This window comes from Ursus maritimus (genome assembly GCF_017311325.1).
Source record: "Ursus maritimus isolate PB19 chromosome X unlocalized genomic scaffold, ASM1731132v1 scaffold_X1, whole genome shotgun sequence".
Lineage (NCBI taxonomy): Eukaryota > Metazoa > Chordata > Mammalia > Carnivora > Ursidae > Ursus > Ursus maritimus.
Genome location: NW_024423319.1, coordinates 78,881,882 through 78,896,886, shown reverse-complemented (window position 1 = coordinate 78,896,886; position 15,005 = coordinate 78,881,882). Strand labels below are relative to the sequence as shown.

General features: G+C 39.8%; 1 protein-coding gene across 2 annotated transcripts in view; it reads right to left on the bottom strand.

Moving 5' to 3' along the window:
- PHF8 (PHD finger protein 8) overlaps positions 1-15,005 on the bottom strand; it is a 105,277-nt gene that overhangs the window by 84,685 nt on the left and 5,587 nt on the right. For both annotated transcript variants that reach the window (XM_008710832.2, XM_008710833.2), the window contains exon 3: positions 261-346. In XM_008710832.2, coding sequence (XP_008709054.2) covers positions 261-346 — 86 coding nt within the window. The remainder of the gene's footprint in view (positions 1-260; positions 347-15,005) is intronic.

Sequence of the window (15,005 nt, the reverse complement as noted above, 5' to 3'; positions counted from 1 at the left end):
TTAGAGCACCTGAAGTCAATGAGGCCCTCACAAACTCAGGGAAAGTTCCTGGTGAGGTTGGTGCTTCCTCTGGGGAAGTCCGTAGGGAGATAAAGCTCTGCACTTCTGCCCTCTCAGTGGGACAGCTGCTAGCCTGTGGGGGACCTACACAGGCTTTTGGTATTTCCCAAGCACTCAGGCAAAGGCAATCTCCCTTTCAAGCTCCTTGCTTTGTCTCACTTCTGGACCATCTCCTCTTGGAAACCCCAAGATCTACTTACTAATGGATGGCCCATGTAAGACTTCACAGTTGGGGCAATGGTAGAGGTCAATGTCAGCAGCCTTTTCCTCTTCGACACCAACACAACTAGAAAAGAGAAAAAAATCAATCAAGATTTATGGAAATTTTATTTTTCACAAGGTCTAGAACTGTGGTGTCCAGTACACATAGCTGTTTACATTTAAATTAATTCAAGTTAAATAAAATTTTAAATGCACTCCCTTCATCATATTAGCTACATTTCAAAAGCTCAGTAGCCACATATAGCTAAAAGTTACCATATTGGGCAGATTATCAAACATATTTATCAGTACAAAAAAGTTATATTGAAGCACACTGGTCTAAAACAATTATAACAGACCTAAAAATGTAGACAGCAAAGCTTCATTAAGATTCAGAATGGTCAAGGGGAGCCTGGGTGGCTCAGTCGCTTAAGCATCTGACTCTTGTTTTTGGCTCAGGTCATGATCTCACGGTTGTGAGACTGAGCCCTGCGTCAGGCTCCTCACTCAGCAGGGAGTCTGCTTGAGATTCTCTCCCTCTCCCTCTGCCCCTCCCTCTGCTCACACACACACACTCTCTCTCTCTCTAAAATAAATAAATAAATGTGTTTTTTTGTTTTTTTTTAAAGATTTTATTTATTTATTTATTCGACAGGATAGAGACAGCCAGCGAGAGAGGGAACACAAGCAGGGGGAGTGGGAGAGGAAGAAGCAGGCTCATAGCAGAGGAGCCTGATGTGGGGCTCGATCCCATAACGCCGGGATCACGCCCTGAGCCGAAGGCAGACGCTTAACCGCTGTGCCACCCAGGCGCCCCAATAAATCTGTTTTTAAAAAGAAGACTCAGAATGGTCAAAGCTAGAAGAGATTCTAGAACAGTGCTGCCCAAGAGAAATATAACGTGAGCCAAATATGTAAGTTTAAATGTTCTAATAGCCACATTAAAAAGGTAAAAAGAAACAGATGAAATTAATTTTAATATTTATGCTAACCAATATACCCAAAATATTCTTACTTCAACATATAATAAAAAATTTAAACTTTATTGAGCTATTTTATTTGACTAACTGAAAAGGACTGAAAAGAGAATTTTATAAATGACGAGTTCTGAGTGAAGGATCACACACAATCATTCTTCTCTTCCTTATTTATATTTTCTAATTCTCCACAATGAACATGTGTTACTTATTTCATACTGTAATGTCTGAAAAAAGATTTATTTAATTTTGAAAATTTGAGTTTGCATGTATGTGAGGTGGCAATCTTACAAAATTAAACCCTTCCTCACCAAAGAATTCATCAGCAGCCCTCCTAATAACATCTGGCTAAAATCAAACTCCTAAATTATTGGTCAGCCACACACAGCAGGGAGCATAAAAATAGGGCAGAACTCTATAACTGTTTTGTCCGAGATCACGTTCACAAACTGACTTCCTGGGATTAGGACCCCACCATCATCCCAACCGCTAATACTATGCCTGTAAAACCTGCTGCATATCAATATAAATTGGTATACCATCGACTTGGTAGAGCTTTTTTTTGAGGGCTCGGAGAATGTATATAAAGTGCTTAGCACAGTGAGCACAGAGAAGCACACCTCACCCTTCACCTACCTAAACTTTCTTTAAATATATTCCCCAGACCCTGTAGCATTAATTCACTTTCTCAGACTACATGCTTTCTGTCTCACACCCCCGTTAGCCTTGGACACTGCTCAAAAAGGAACCCCTCCAGTCGTTCCTCTCTCCTGAACTTTCATCCCATATAGCTATGTGCATTTTCTGCCCCCAAACATCCACTGGTCATCGACATTCCTAACTTTTCTCTTGTACCCCCGGCAACCCCATTCCTTGGTAAACAAACCTCTCTAATCCACACCCCCTTCAACAAACCCCTTCTTCACCTTCCTGGCTTAACTGACAACAGCTTCTCCTAGGAGAAAGCCATTTTCCCTTTTTGAGTGCCACTCAATGTGGTCCACAGACTAATGCTGATCCGTGAGCTGTTTCCCACAGCTCTGTGGTTAAGTACAAAAAGTGAGAGCAAGTATCCATAAACTTGTATCGCAATTTGGCTGAGTAATTTTATGTCTATTGTTGAATCTAATAATAAAAAAAATTGGGGCTTACATTTCGTATAGCTTTTTTTGTTCGACCATTTTTCTAGTAATTCATTTTTGATTTTACCAAATAATTGGCCCATTATGGATTAGAAAGTTAAAGAAACAAACCAGCCTGGTTCTTAGCCACAGAAAGTCTAAGAAGCACTGTGCTAGAGTCTTGTCAGGCAGAAGCTGTGAATTCTACCAGACCGTTACAACTCAGGGCTGTGCTGGGGGTAGACATTCCCCTCACTTTCCAGTGAGACTTTGAGATCGTCTCTTCTCTACCCCTGTGTAAGATCTCTTACTCCTGAGCTTCCTATCATCTAGCCATGCCTCTTCCCACTCCTCTTCACTGTCAGCTACTCAACTCCCCAACATAACCCTTTCACTCATTAAAGAACCTGCTCACAGATTTCTCTCCATCCCTCGTCCTGCCAATATCCCACATGACATCAGTATTGAGTCAGAGGCCCAACATCCTGGCCTCTTAGCTCTCTGACCTTTTCATCTTCAGGGGCTGCACTGCCTATTCCCCTTTCAGCTATCAATTCTCATGGTCATCATCCAGACCTTGTCAACACCTGCAATTGCTCCACATCTGGAACATGAAATTCATACATCACACAATAGGACCACAAACGCAATCATCCAGCTCTCATTCATTATACCTGTTCTTTGCCCTCAAAATCCCTTGATCCTACTTTTTACCCATTCTTAACTTCATCCTTCTTCCCCAATCTAGCTTAGATTCTAGCATTCCTCACTTCAGCCATTCTCAACTCTCTTGCCCCACTGCTTTTCCATCACCCCCACATGCAAATCCCAGCCCTGGCTCAATCCAGCTACGTAACACTGGACCGTTGGACATGGCTGGAGAAAAATCACCCACTGGATCAGTGCCACAAAAATTTCACCCTGTCCAAAATAACTGAGTCACAGAATAGCCAACACAATATCGAATGAAAACAACAAAGCTGGAAGACTGATGCTACCTAACTTCAAGACTTATTGTAAAGCTACCGTAATCAGGGGTGCCTGGGTGGCTCAGCCTGTTAAGCAGCTGCCTTCAGCTCAGGTCATGATCCCGGGGTCCTGGGATCGAGCCCTGTGTCGGGTTCCCTACTTAGTGGGAAGTGTGCTTCTCCCTCTCCCGTTGCCCCTCCCCCTGCTCATGTGCATTTTGTCTTTATCTCTCTCTTAAATAAAATCTTCAAAAAACAAAAAGATTTGAAACAAATAAAGCTACAGTAATCAAGACAGTATGGTACTGCCGAAAGATAAGCAGATCAATAGAACAGAACAGAGATCCCAGAAGTAAATCCACATAACTATAGTCAACTAATCTCTGACAAAAGAACAAATGTGACTAAAAGATAGTCTTTTCAACAAATGGTACTAGAACAACTGGACATCCACATGCAAATGAATGAATCTAGACACAGACCTTGTACACTTCACAAAAGTGAACTGAAAATGGACCACAGATCTAAAGGTAAAATACAAAACTATAGCACTCCTAGAGGATCACATAGGATAAAAATCTAGATGAGCTTGGGTATAGCAATAATGATGTTTTAGATGTAACACTGAAGGCATGATCCATGAAAGAAGGAATTAATAAAACAGACTACATTAAAATTAAAAACCTGATCTTTGAAAGACACTGTCAAGAGAAGGAAAGACAAGCCAAAGACTGGGAGTAAATAGTTGCATAAGACATATCTGATAAAGGATGTTAGCCAAAATATATAAAGAACTCTTAAAAATTAACAATAAAACAAACCCAACTCAAAAATGGGCAAAAAGATCTCTATAGAAACCTCAGCAAAGAAGATATGCAGATGGCAAATAAGCATATGAAAAGGTGCTCCACATCCTAGGTCATTAGGAAAATGCAAATTAAAACGACAATGAGGTATCACTGTACATCTATCAGAATAGCCAAAATTCAGAACACTGACAACACCAAATGCTGATGAGGAAGCAGAGTAAAAGGAACTCTCATTCACTGCCGGTGGGAATGCAAAAATGGTACGGCCATTTTGGAGGACAGTTTGGCAGTTTCTTACAAAACTGAACATACTCTTAACATACAATCCATCAATCACACTCCTTGGCATTTACTCAAAGGAACTGAAAACTACGTCCACACGAAAACCTACACATGGATGTTTATAGCAGCTTTATTCATAACTGCCAAAATTTGGAAGCAACTAAGATGTAGGTGAATGGATAAACAAACTGTGGTACATCCAAACAATGAAATGTTTATTCAGCGCTAAAAAGAAATGAGCTATCAAGCCATGAAAAGGCATGGAGGAAACTCAAATGCATATTACTAAGTGAAAGAAACCAATCTGAAAAGGCTACACATTATATGATTCCAACTATGGATACTCTGGAAAAGGCAAAACCACGGGGACAGTAAAAACGTCAGCAACTGCCAGAGGTTAGGAGGGGAGAGAGAGATAAAGAGGCAGAGCACAGAGAATTTTTTTAGGGCAGTGAAACTACTCTGTATGCTACGAAAATGTTATCATGGTGGATGTATGTCATTATACGCTTGTCCAAACCCATAGAATGTACACCACCAAGAGTAGACACTGATGTAAATGGACTTTGGGTAGTAATCATGTGTCAATGTAGGTTCGTTGATGGTAAGGAATTCATCTGGTGAGCAATGCTGACAACGGGAGAGGCTATGAATGTGGGGGCAGGAGAAATTTGGGAAATCTCTGTACCTTCCTCTCAATTTGACTGTGAACTTTAAACTACTCTAAAATTTCAAGTCTACTGAAAAAATATCTGGGTCATGCTTCCTCACAATCCTCCTGTACTTCCCTGCGCCCGTCTCTCCCATTATCCACAGTGGCTCCTTCAAGTCCTTGATTCCACTACCTCCCTCTTCTCTCTCAGAAAATGACCCTGCCTACTTCTTAGACAACACGAAGTAATCAGACGGGAACTATCTCAACTTCCCACACCAAATCCACCTCCTTCTGCACCCATCCTTTCCTCCTGTTACAAAGAAACGAATACCCTTCCTCCTTTCTAAAGTCAGCTTTTCCACTTGGGTCGCATCTTTTTTATCTTCTCAATCAAGTAACCCTTCTTTCTTCAGTATCTTCAACCTCTCCAGCCCTCCCTTTCTTCCTTCTCCTTCACAACAGCATTTAAACAAGCTCACCTGGATCTTTACAGATAAAAAAGAACAGACATTCCCTCCTCTCTGCCCCTCTCTGCCACTTCACAGCCAAATACCTTCTTTGTTTAAACTTGTGCAGGATCCTAATGACTTACTTGGATAGTTGTCACATATACTTGGTACAAAACTCAAAAGGTACAAAACTGTGTACAGTGAAAAGTCCACCTACTTCTTGCCACCTGGTATTGTCCAGAGACATTTTATCAGAGCCAAAACCTGTAAGAGGAATTTTCTAGAGCTGCTGTGTATACTTTCTCACCCACTGCTGCAGTCTGATTTTAGTCCCCACCTTCTTTAAAACAGAGTTCATCAATATTCTGACCTCCTTAGTGGTACATGCAATAAGCACTTCTCTCCTTTATCTCACTTGATCTCTTAGCAGCTCTCTACCCTTGACTTCCAGAACACCCCATCTGTCTGATGTCCATTTCTTCAGTTAACAATTAATGAGCATCTCCCAGGCCCTGGTCCAAGTGCCGGGGAGATAAAGACAGAAGAAAGCATACAAAAATCCCTGCCCTCATGGAGTTGACATTCTAGCGGGGAAAGCAAACAAGAAACAAAATAAATCAATGTAATCAGTAAAATACATTGTATCATAGTGAGAAGAGCCAACCAGAAAAATCCAGCAGTAAGGGGAATATATATGCATGTGTACATAACTACACACACACACACACACACACACACACACACACACTGGGGTGGGGGAATGACAACAGTGCTGAAATTTTAGGTAGGGAAGCCAGTAGGTACTGAAATTTTACGTAGGAACTCACTGACAAAATTACTTTTTTTTAAAGATTTTATTTATTTATTTGACAGAGAGCACAAGCATGGGGAGCGGCAGGCAGAGGGAGAGGGAGAAGCAGGCTCCCCATCCAGCAAGAAGCCCGATGCAGGGCTCGATCTCAGGACCCCAGGATCATGACCTGAGCTAAAGGCAGATGCTTAACCCACTGAGGCACCCAGGTGCCCCACAAAATGACTTTTGAGTAAATACCTGAAGGGAGTAAGGGAGCAAGCCATACAGACACGAGGGAAGAGCATCACAATTAGAGAGAATAGCAAGTACAAAAGCCCTGTGGCAGGAGTGTGCCTAGATTATTGAAGCAATGGAGGGGAGGGCAGTGTTCTGGAATAGAGAGAGTAGGGAGGGGGACAATGATAGGGCAGAAAGGTAATGGGCTCATGTAGTAGGGTCTTGTAGGCCATCATAAAGGACATTGGCTTTTCCTGAGTGAAAAACTGGGTGAAATCCACGGGACAATTATGAGCAGGGACGTGACGTTATCTTAATTATGTCTCTGGCTGCTTCTTCTGTTTCCCACTGCACTCTTTTTCTTCTGCCCACTCCTTAAAGGTTGATGTTTCTGAGGCCTTCTTGCCTAGGCATTCTTCTCTCCTCACTTTCCCTTGTTGATCTTACCCCCAGGGCTCCCTGTGCCTTCTTCATACCTATAACAGCAAGCCAGATCCCTCTGCTGAGTTTCAGACCCCTCCCTCGAAATGCCTCCTGGTACTTCTACTGGATAGCCTCCTTACATATTTCAAATTTCACATGTCCAAATTCAATCTCTCCCTCTGCCTGCACCCTAAACCTGCTCCCTCTTTTGGCAATTGGCACCATAACCTCAGACTGCCTGAGTTTATATCCTGGCTGTCCCTGCCACTTATTAGCTGTGGGATCTTGGGCATGTTATCTCTCTGTGCCTCAGTTTCCTCATCCCTAAGGTAGGGATAAAAACTGTTAAGTACATCATAAGGTTATAAAAAATAAAGAGTTAATCCATACAAAGTGTTTACAACAGTGCCTGGTACACAGTTAAGTGTTCTGTATGTGTTGCTATTACCATTCAAGTTATTATCATGTCCTATCGTTCTATCTCCTGATTAGCTATCAACTGTGCCCTGCTGTCATCGTTCCTGCCCCTGCCCTAATCCAGGCCCCTGTTATCTCTAACTGGGATTACTGTCCTGCCTTCCTAACTGGGCTCCTGGCCTCTACTCCATCCTCACCCAACTGGACCTTCACACTGTAGCCGAAGTGATCGTTTTAAAAACACAAGCTTGATCCTGTCAACTCTTGCTCAAAACCCCTCACAGGCTTCCTATTTTTCTTAAAGTAAAGTTTAAACTTACCAGGGTCTAAAAGGCCTTGCGTCTCTGGCCTCACCTATGACCTCTGACATGCAGTGTCAGCTACATAATTTGTGAGGCCCAGTGCAAACGAAAACCAAGGAAACCTTGTTCATAAAACAGAAAAAAAAAAAAAAGCTTTTTCCTTTCTTCTACGGTCTCTCTCTCAACTTGTCATAGGGCTTTTTATTTGTTACTTATTGCCATGCTCCCTTGGCATGAGAATACTCAAGGGGCAAGTACAGGCCACACCCCGTGACTCAGTGCATAGGATGTATGCACCTAACCCTGGCTCTCTTGCACTTGCATCCAGGCCTGGTGCCCCAGGCAGCCAAATGAGAACCTGTTTAGGGAGTGGAGAGGCAGCAGGAGGGAGGACCACATGAGACTGAAAGCTCTAAGTCCCTAGGACACATTCCATTGTTCCACTGGATTTCACATACAAAACACAAATTCAAAGGTAAAAAGTTATTAAGAATTTCAAGACAACAATCACAGAGCATTAAACCTCAAGCATGGGGTCCCCTTCTGAATATGAGGCTCTGTGTGACTGGTCACATGCCCATGAAGTCAGCCCTGCTCTAAAAAGTCAGCTGGACTCTCAGTGCCATGCTTTTTCTGGTCTCTGAGTCTCATCACACATGGCTCCCTGTGCCTAGAACATTCCTGCTCTTCTTCTTTCCTGCCACCATGGCACCCCCCCCACACTATCCCTACTTCAGCACTCACCACATGGACTTGCGGCTTCTTATTTACTTGTTATCTGCCCCCACTACATTTGGCAGACAGCATTGACCTTGTTCACCAGAAGTCCTCACCTTATCCATCTCCCAGTCCTGTTTTATTTATTCTTCAACTCAATGAACATTCATTGGGCTAGATAATTCCTCACATCAGGAAGATGGATGAAAATCAGACTTCTGGCTGCACTGTCTCAATAATCATCACCTGGGACTAATGGCCCTAAATGCTAATTTGCTTCCTTAGTGAAGAGGCCAATTATCCTAGCACCAGGTCTCAAGATTAAGATGAATTATCCCCAGCGTGTACCAGAGAGCCTGGTACATGGTAGACATTCAATCAGTATTTGTTAAAGGAGTGAATGCACAAATTCAATAAATGTTGATTGAGAACATCCACTGTCCTCATGGAGTGGACGTTCTAGAGGCGGAGACAGACAAGTGGTGCCACAAGTTTCATAAGTAGTAAAAAGTAAAAGAGCAGGCTAAGGGGATGAGGGGAAAACACGAATTTGAAGCCTGCACAGAAGGAACTGGGAGGAAACTGAGCTATGAATTATACATATATCATTACATTTAATCTCCACAATCAATCAGGGCATTCTGTACAGTATTCAGAGGCACTATAGCACAGGGGTTAAAAATAGAGTTGGGAGCCAAATTGCCTGGGTTCGAATCACCTCTGCCACTTACTGGATGTGTGAAGTTAGACGGAGAGAAGAAGGCAATCTGACTAGGGAGAGCAGAACCTGAAGTAGTGGGTGTCAACACAGACTAAGAGACTTGAACTTCCGCTCCTACCTGTCAGTAACTAAGTAGCACCCCCTTCCCCTGCCACTAAAGAGCAGTGTCTAAACAGGCCTGCAAAAACAGAAGATATAGTAATACCCAGAATCTCATAATACCCAAAATATCCAGGATATCATGAAAATAAGTACTCATTACATCAAGAACAAGGCAAATCACGACTTGAATGAACAAAGGAAATCAATAATCTCAATGCTGAGATGACACAGATGTTGGAATTATCTGACAAGGATCTTAAAGGAGTAATCATAAAAATGCTTCAACGAACAATTATAAACATGCCAGAAACAAATGGACAGAAAATGTCAGCAAAAAAATAGAGAATTTCTGCAAAGTGGAAGATACAGAAAAGAACCAATGGCACTTTTAGAACTGAACGCTACAATAACTTTAATGGAAATTCACTGGATGGGCTCAACAGCGAAATGGAAACAACAGAGGAAAAAACAGTAAACCTGAAGATAAAATAAAGATTACCCAATTTGAACAACAGAAAGAAAATAGACTGAACTATGAACAACTCTACACCAACAAACTGGACAACCTACAAGAAGTAGATAAATTCTTAGAAACATACAATCTACCAAGACTGAATCAGGAAAAAATAGAAAATCTGAACAGACCAATAACTACTATGGAGACTGAATCAGCAAAAACAACAACAAAAAACTTCCAGTTAAGAAAAGCCCAGGACCAGATGGCTTCACCAGGGAATTTTACCCAAATATTTAAAGAAGAATTAATTTCAATTCTTCTCAAACTCTTCAAAAATAATCAAAGAGGAGGGAAGACTCTCAAACTCATTTTAGTAGGCCAGCATTATCCTGATACCAAAGCCAAATAAAGACACTAAAAGACACTACAAGAAAACTACACACTAATATCCCTGATGAATTTATATGTAAAAATTCTCAATAAAATACTAGCAAACTGAATTCAGCAGATTAAAATAAGCATTTACCATAATCAAGTGGGATTTAGCCTTGGGATGCAAGTATGTTTCAATATAAGCAAATCAACAAAGGTGATACAAAAAAAAGAAAAGAAAAGAAAAAAATCATGTAATCATCTCAAAAAGCCCAGAAAAAGCATCTGACAAAATTCAACATCTGTCCATGATAAAAAACTCTCAAAAAACAGGGTTTATAAGAAATGCGTCTCAACATAAAAAGGCCATATACAACAAGCCCACAGCTGACATCATACTCAATGGTGAAAGGTTGAAACCCTTTCCTGTAAGATCAGGAACAAGACCAGGGTGCTCATTCTCACCACTCCTATTCAAAACAGTACTAGAAATCCCTGCCAGAGCAATCAGGCAAGAAAAAGAAATAAAGGGCACCAAAATTAGAAAGGAAGAAGTAAAATTGTCTCTATCTGCAGATGACATGATTTTATATATAGAAAATTGTAAGATTCTCCACCAAGAAACTTAGATCTAATTAATGAATTCAGTAAAATTATAAGATACAAAATTATATACAAAAATCAGTAACATTTCTCTGCACTAACAACAAATCATCTAAAAAAAATAAAGAAAATCAGCTCATATACAATAGCATCAAAAACTGTAAAATACTTAGGAATAAAAATAACCAAGAAGGTGAAAGATCTCAACACTGAGAACTGTAAGACATCAATGAAAGAAACTGAAGATACAAATAAATGGAAAGATAACCTGTGTTTATGTATTGGAAGAATATCGTTAAAATGTCCATACAAGGAACACTTACACACTGTTGGCTGGATTTCAAATTGGTATAGCCACTATGAAAAAAAGTATGGAGGTTCCTCAAAAAATTAAAAATAAAACTACCATATGATGTAGTGATTCCACTTCTAGGTAAATATCCAAGGAAACAAAATTGCTATGTTGAAGAAATATCTGCACCTCTATGTTCACTGCAGCATGATTTACAATAACCAACTCACAGAAACAACCTAAGTGTCTACCAAAAGATGAATGGACAGGGGGCGCCTGGGTGGCACAGCGGTTAGGCGTCTACCTTCGGCTCAGGGCGTGATCCCAGCGTTATGGGATTGAGCCCCACATCAGGCTCCTCTGCTATGAGCCTGCTTCTTCCTCACCCACTCCCCCTGCTTGTGTTCCCTCTCGCTGGCTGTCTCTCTCCCTGTCAAATAAATAAATAAAATCTTAAAAAAAAAAAGATGAATGGACAAAGAAAATGTGACATGCACACACACAAAATGGAATACTATTTTATTACGCCATTAAAAAAAAAGAAATCCTACCATTTGCAACAACATGGATGGACCTTGAGGACATTACTCTAAATAAGTCAGTCAGAAAAAGATAAATAACATAGGATCTCACTTATACGTGGAATCTAAACAAACAAACAAAAAAAACCCCAAGAAAACACAAACTCATAGAAAAAGAGCTAAGACCTGTGGTTAACACAGGTGGGGGGATTGAAGATGGGGGCATTAGAAAAGACTGTTAAAAGGTACAAACTTCCAGTTATAAGATAAATAAGTACTTGGGATGTAATGTATGATATGAGGACTATGGTTAACACTGCTATATGGTATATCTGAAAGCTGCTAAGAGAGTAAATCCTAAAAGTTGTCATCACAAGGGGAAAAAAAGAGTTTTGTTTTCTTTTCTTTTTTGGAGTGTCTATATGAAGTGATAGATAGTAAATAACCTTATTGTGGTAATCATTTCAAGTCAAGTAATTATACTCTACACCTTAAACTTAGACAGTATTGTATGTCAATTATATCTCAACAAAACTGAAAGAAAAAATAGATTAAAAAATACAAACAGAGCTTCAGCAACCTATAAAACTAAAACCAAAGACAATCTGAAATATTTCTACACTGAAAAATAGCATAATCAAACTCCTGAACACAAAAGACAAAGGAAAAAAATCTTTATCTTTTTTTCAGAGAGAGAGCATTTTCAAGCAGAGTGAGGGAGAGGGTGGGGGGGGGGCAAAGGGAGAGGTAAAGAAAAATATTAAGCAGGCTCCACGCCCAGCAGGGAGCCTGACGTGGGGCTTGATCTCACAACCCTGAGATCATGACCTGAGCCAAAATCAGGAGCCGGATGCTTAACTGACTGAGCCACTCAGGCACCTCCAAAGGAAAAATCTTTAAAGTAGTGATAAAGAAATGACACATTACATAAAGGAGAACACCAATTCAAGTGAATGACGATCTCTCATCAGAAACTATGGAGGCCAAAAGGAAGTAGCATGATAGTTTTCAAGTGCTGAAAGAAAAGAACAAAAAAACCCAGAATCTAATATCAAATGAAAAGACCTTCAGGGGCACCTGGGTGGCTCAGTTGGTTAAGTGGCTACCTTCAGCTTAGGTCATAATCTCAGGGTCCTGGGATCGAGCCCCACATTGGCTCCCTGCTCAGCACTGAGTCTGCTTCTCCCTATCCCTCTGTGCTCTCTCTCGCTCTCACTCTCTCTCAAATAAATAAAATTTTTAATAAAAAAAAGACTTTCAGGAATCCAAGGGAAATCAAGACATTCTCATATGAAGGAAAACAGAGTATTTGTTGCCAGCAGACATATCCTAAAAGAATGGCTAAACGAAGCTCTCTAAAAAGATAATGATAAAAGAAGGAATCTTTGAGAAGATCAGGAAGTAAGACAGAACAGGGGAAGGAGTAAAAATATGGGTAAATACAGCATACTTTCCTTACCCTCTTGAGTTTTCTAAACCATGTTTGACAGTTGAAACAAAAATTGTAACACTATCTGACATGCTTCTCAATGTATGTAGAGAAAATATTCAAGATAATCATATTATAAACAGGGAAGCATAAAGGAGTTTCAAGGAAGTAAGGTTTCTACTCTTCACTCAAACTGGTAAGATGTCAGTAACAGTTGATTGTGGTATGTTATGTATGTATTATGTGAGTACCAAGAGCAAGCACTGAAAAAGCTATACAAAGAGATATATTCAAAAACACAATAGATAAGTCAAAGTGGAATTCTAGAAAATTCCACAGGAGGGCAGGATAAAGAAAACCGAGAAAAGAACAGAGGAAACAAACAGAAAATAAAACAAAACAAAATGACAGACTTAAGCCCTAACATATCAATAACTGTATTAAGTAGAAATGGTCTAAATACACCAATTAAAAGAGACGGGCAGACTGGGTAAAAATAATACTGAACTATATGCTAACTACAAAAAACTAGCTTTATATATAATGATGTAAGCTGAAAGTAAAGGGATGAAAAAAGATATACCATGCAACCTTTAATCCAAAGGAGTGGCTATCTTATTATTATATAAAGTAGACTTTCATGCAAAAAAATTATCAGAGACAGAGAAGGACATCATAATAATAACAAAACGTCAATCTACCAAGACATAGCAATCTTAAATGCATATGCATCAAACAACAAAGCTGCAAAATACGAAGCAATAAATGACAGAACTGAAAGGATTGACACTTGTAGCTGAACACTTACATACCTCCTTTTCAACACCTGACTGACCTAGATAGGAAATCAGCAAGGACAGAGAACAATTCAGCAACACCATCAACCAACAGGAGTAAATCAACATTTATAGAAAACTCAACCCAACAACAGCAGGATTCTTTTCGTTTGACCATGGAACATTTACCAAGACAGAGCATATACCAGGCCATAAAACAGACCTCAATAAATTTAAAGAAACTGAAATCACACACAGTATATTCTCTGACCACTAGGAACCAAACCAGAAGTCAGTAACAGAATAACAGGAAAATCTACAAACACATGGAAACTAAATAACACACTGCTATGCAATTCATAGGTCAAACATGAAGTCTCTAAAGAAATTAAAAATTACATTGAACTAGGAGCACCTGGGTGGCTCAGTCAGTTAAGCATCTGACTCTTGGTTTCGGCTCAGGTCATGATCTCAGGGTCATAAGATCGAACCCAACACTGGGCTCCGTGCTCAGCGTGAAGTCTACTTCAGATTCTCTTCCTCTCCCTCTGCCCCCCACCCTCTCTCTCTCTCAAATAAATCAATCAATCTTAAAAAAAATTACATTGAACTACACAAAAAGGAAAACATATCAAAATTTGTGGGACACAGCTATATCAGTACTAAGAGGGAAATTAATAACACTAAATGCTTACATCAGAAAACAGGAAAAGTCTCAGATCAATAACCGAAGCTCCCACCTCAAGAAATTAGGTAAAGAGGAGCAAAATAAACCCAAAGCAAGCAGAAGGAAATAATAAAGGCAGAAATCAATGAGACTGAAAACAGAAAGACAATAGAGAATGCCAATGAAACAAAAAGCTTGTTCTTTGAAAAGATAAGTAAAACTGACAAATGTCTACCATGTGAGAAAGAAAAAAAGAAGATACAAATTTTCAATATCAGGAATGAAATATCACCACACAGCTAGCCTGTGGGAATACTGTGAACAATTCTACACATTTATATTTGACAACTTAGATGAAATGTATCAATTCCGTGGCAAGCACAAACTACCACAACGTACTCGATATTAAATACATAACTTTAATAGTCCTAAAACTATTAAATAAATATAATCCATAATCTCCAAACAATTAAATTTTTAAAAGATTAAACAAAGTTAATTAGGCAAAGTATTTAGCATAGTGGCTGGCACATTAGCTAGTACTTGGTAAACAAAGGCCATTACTATTTTTTTCATTATCATTTTATTTAAATCATCACAACGACTCTTGGGGAAACAGAGGCTTTGCAGATATGAAATCCTTTGCTAAAGAGT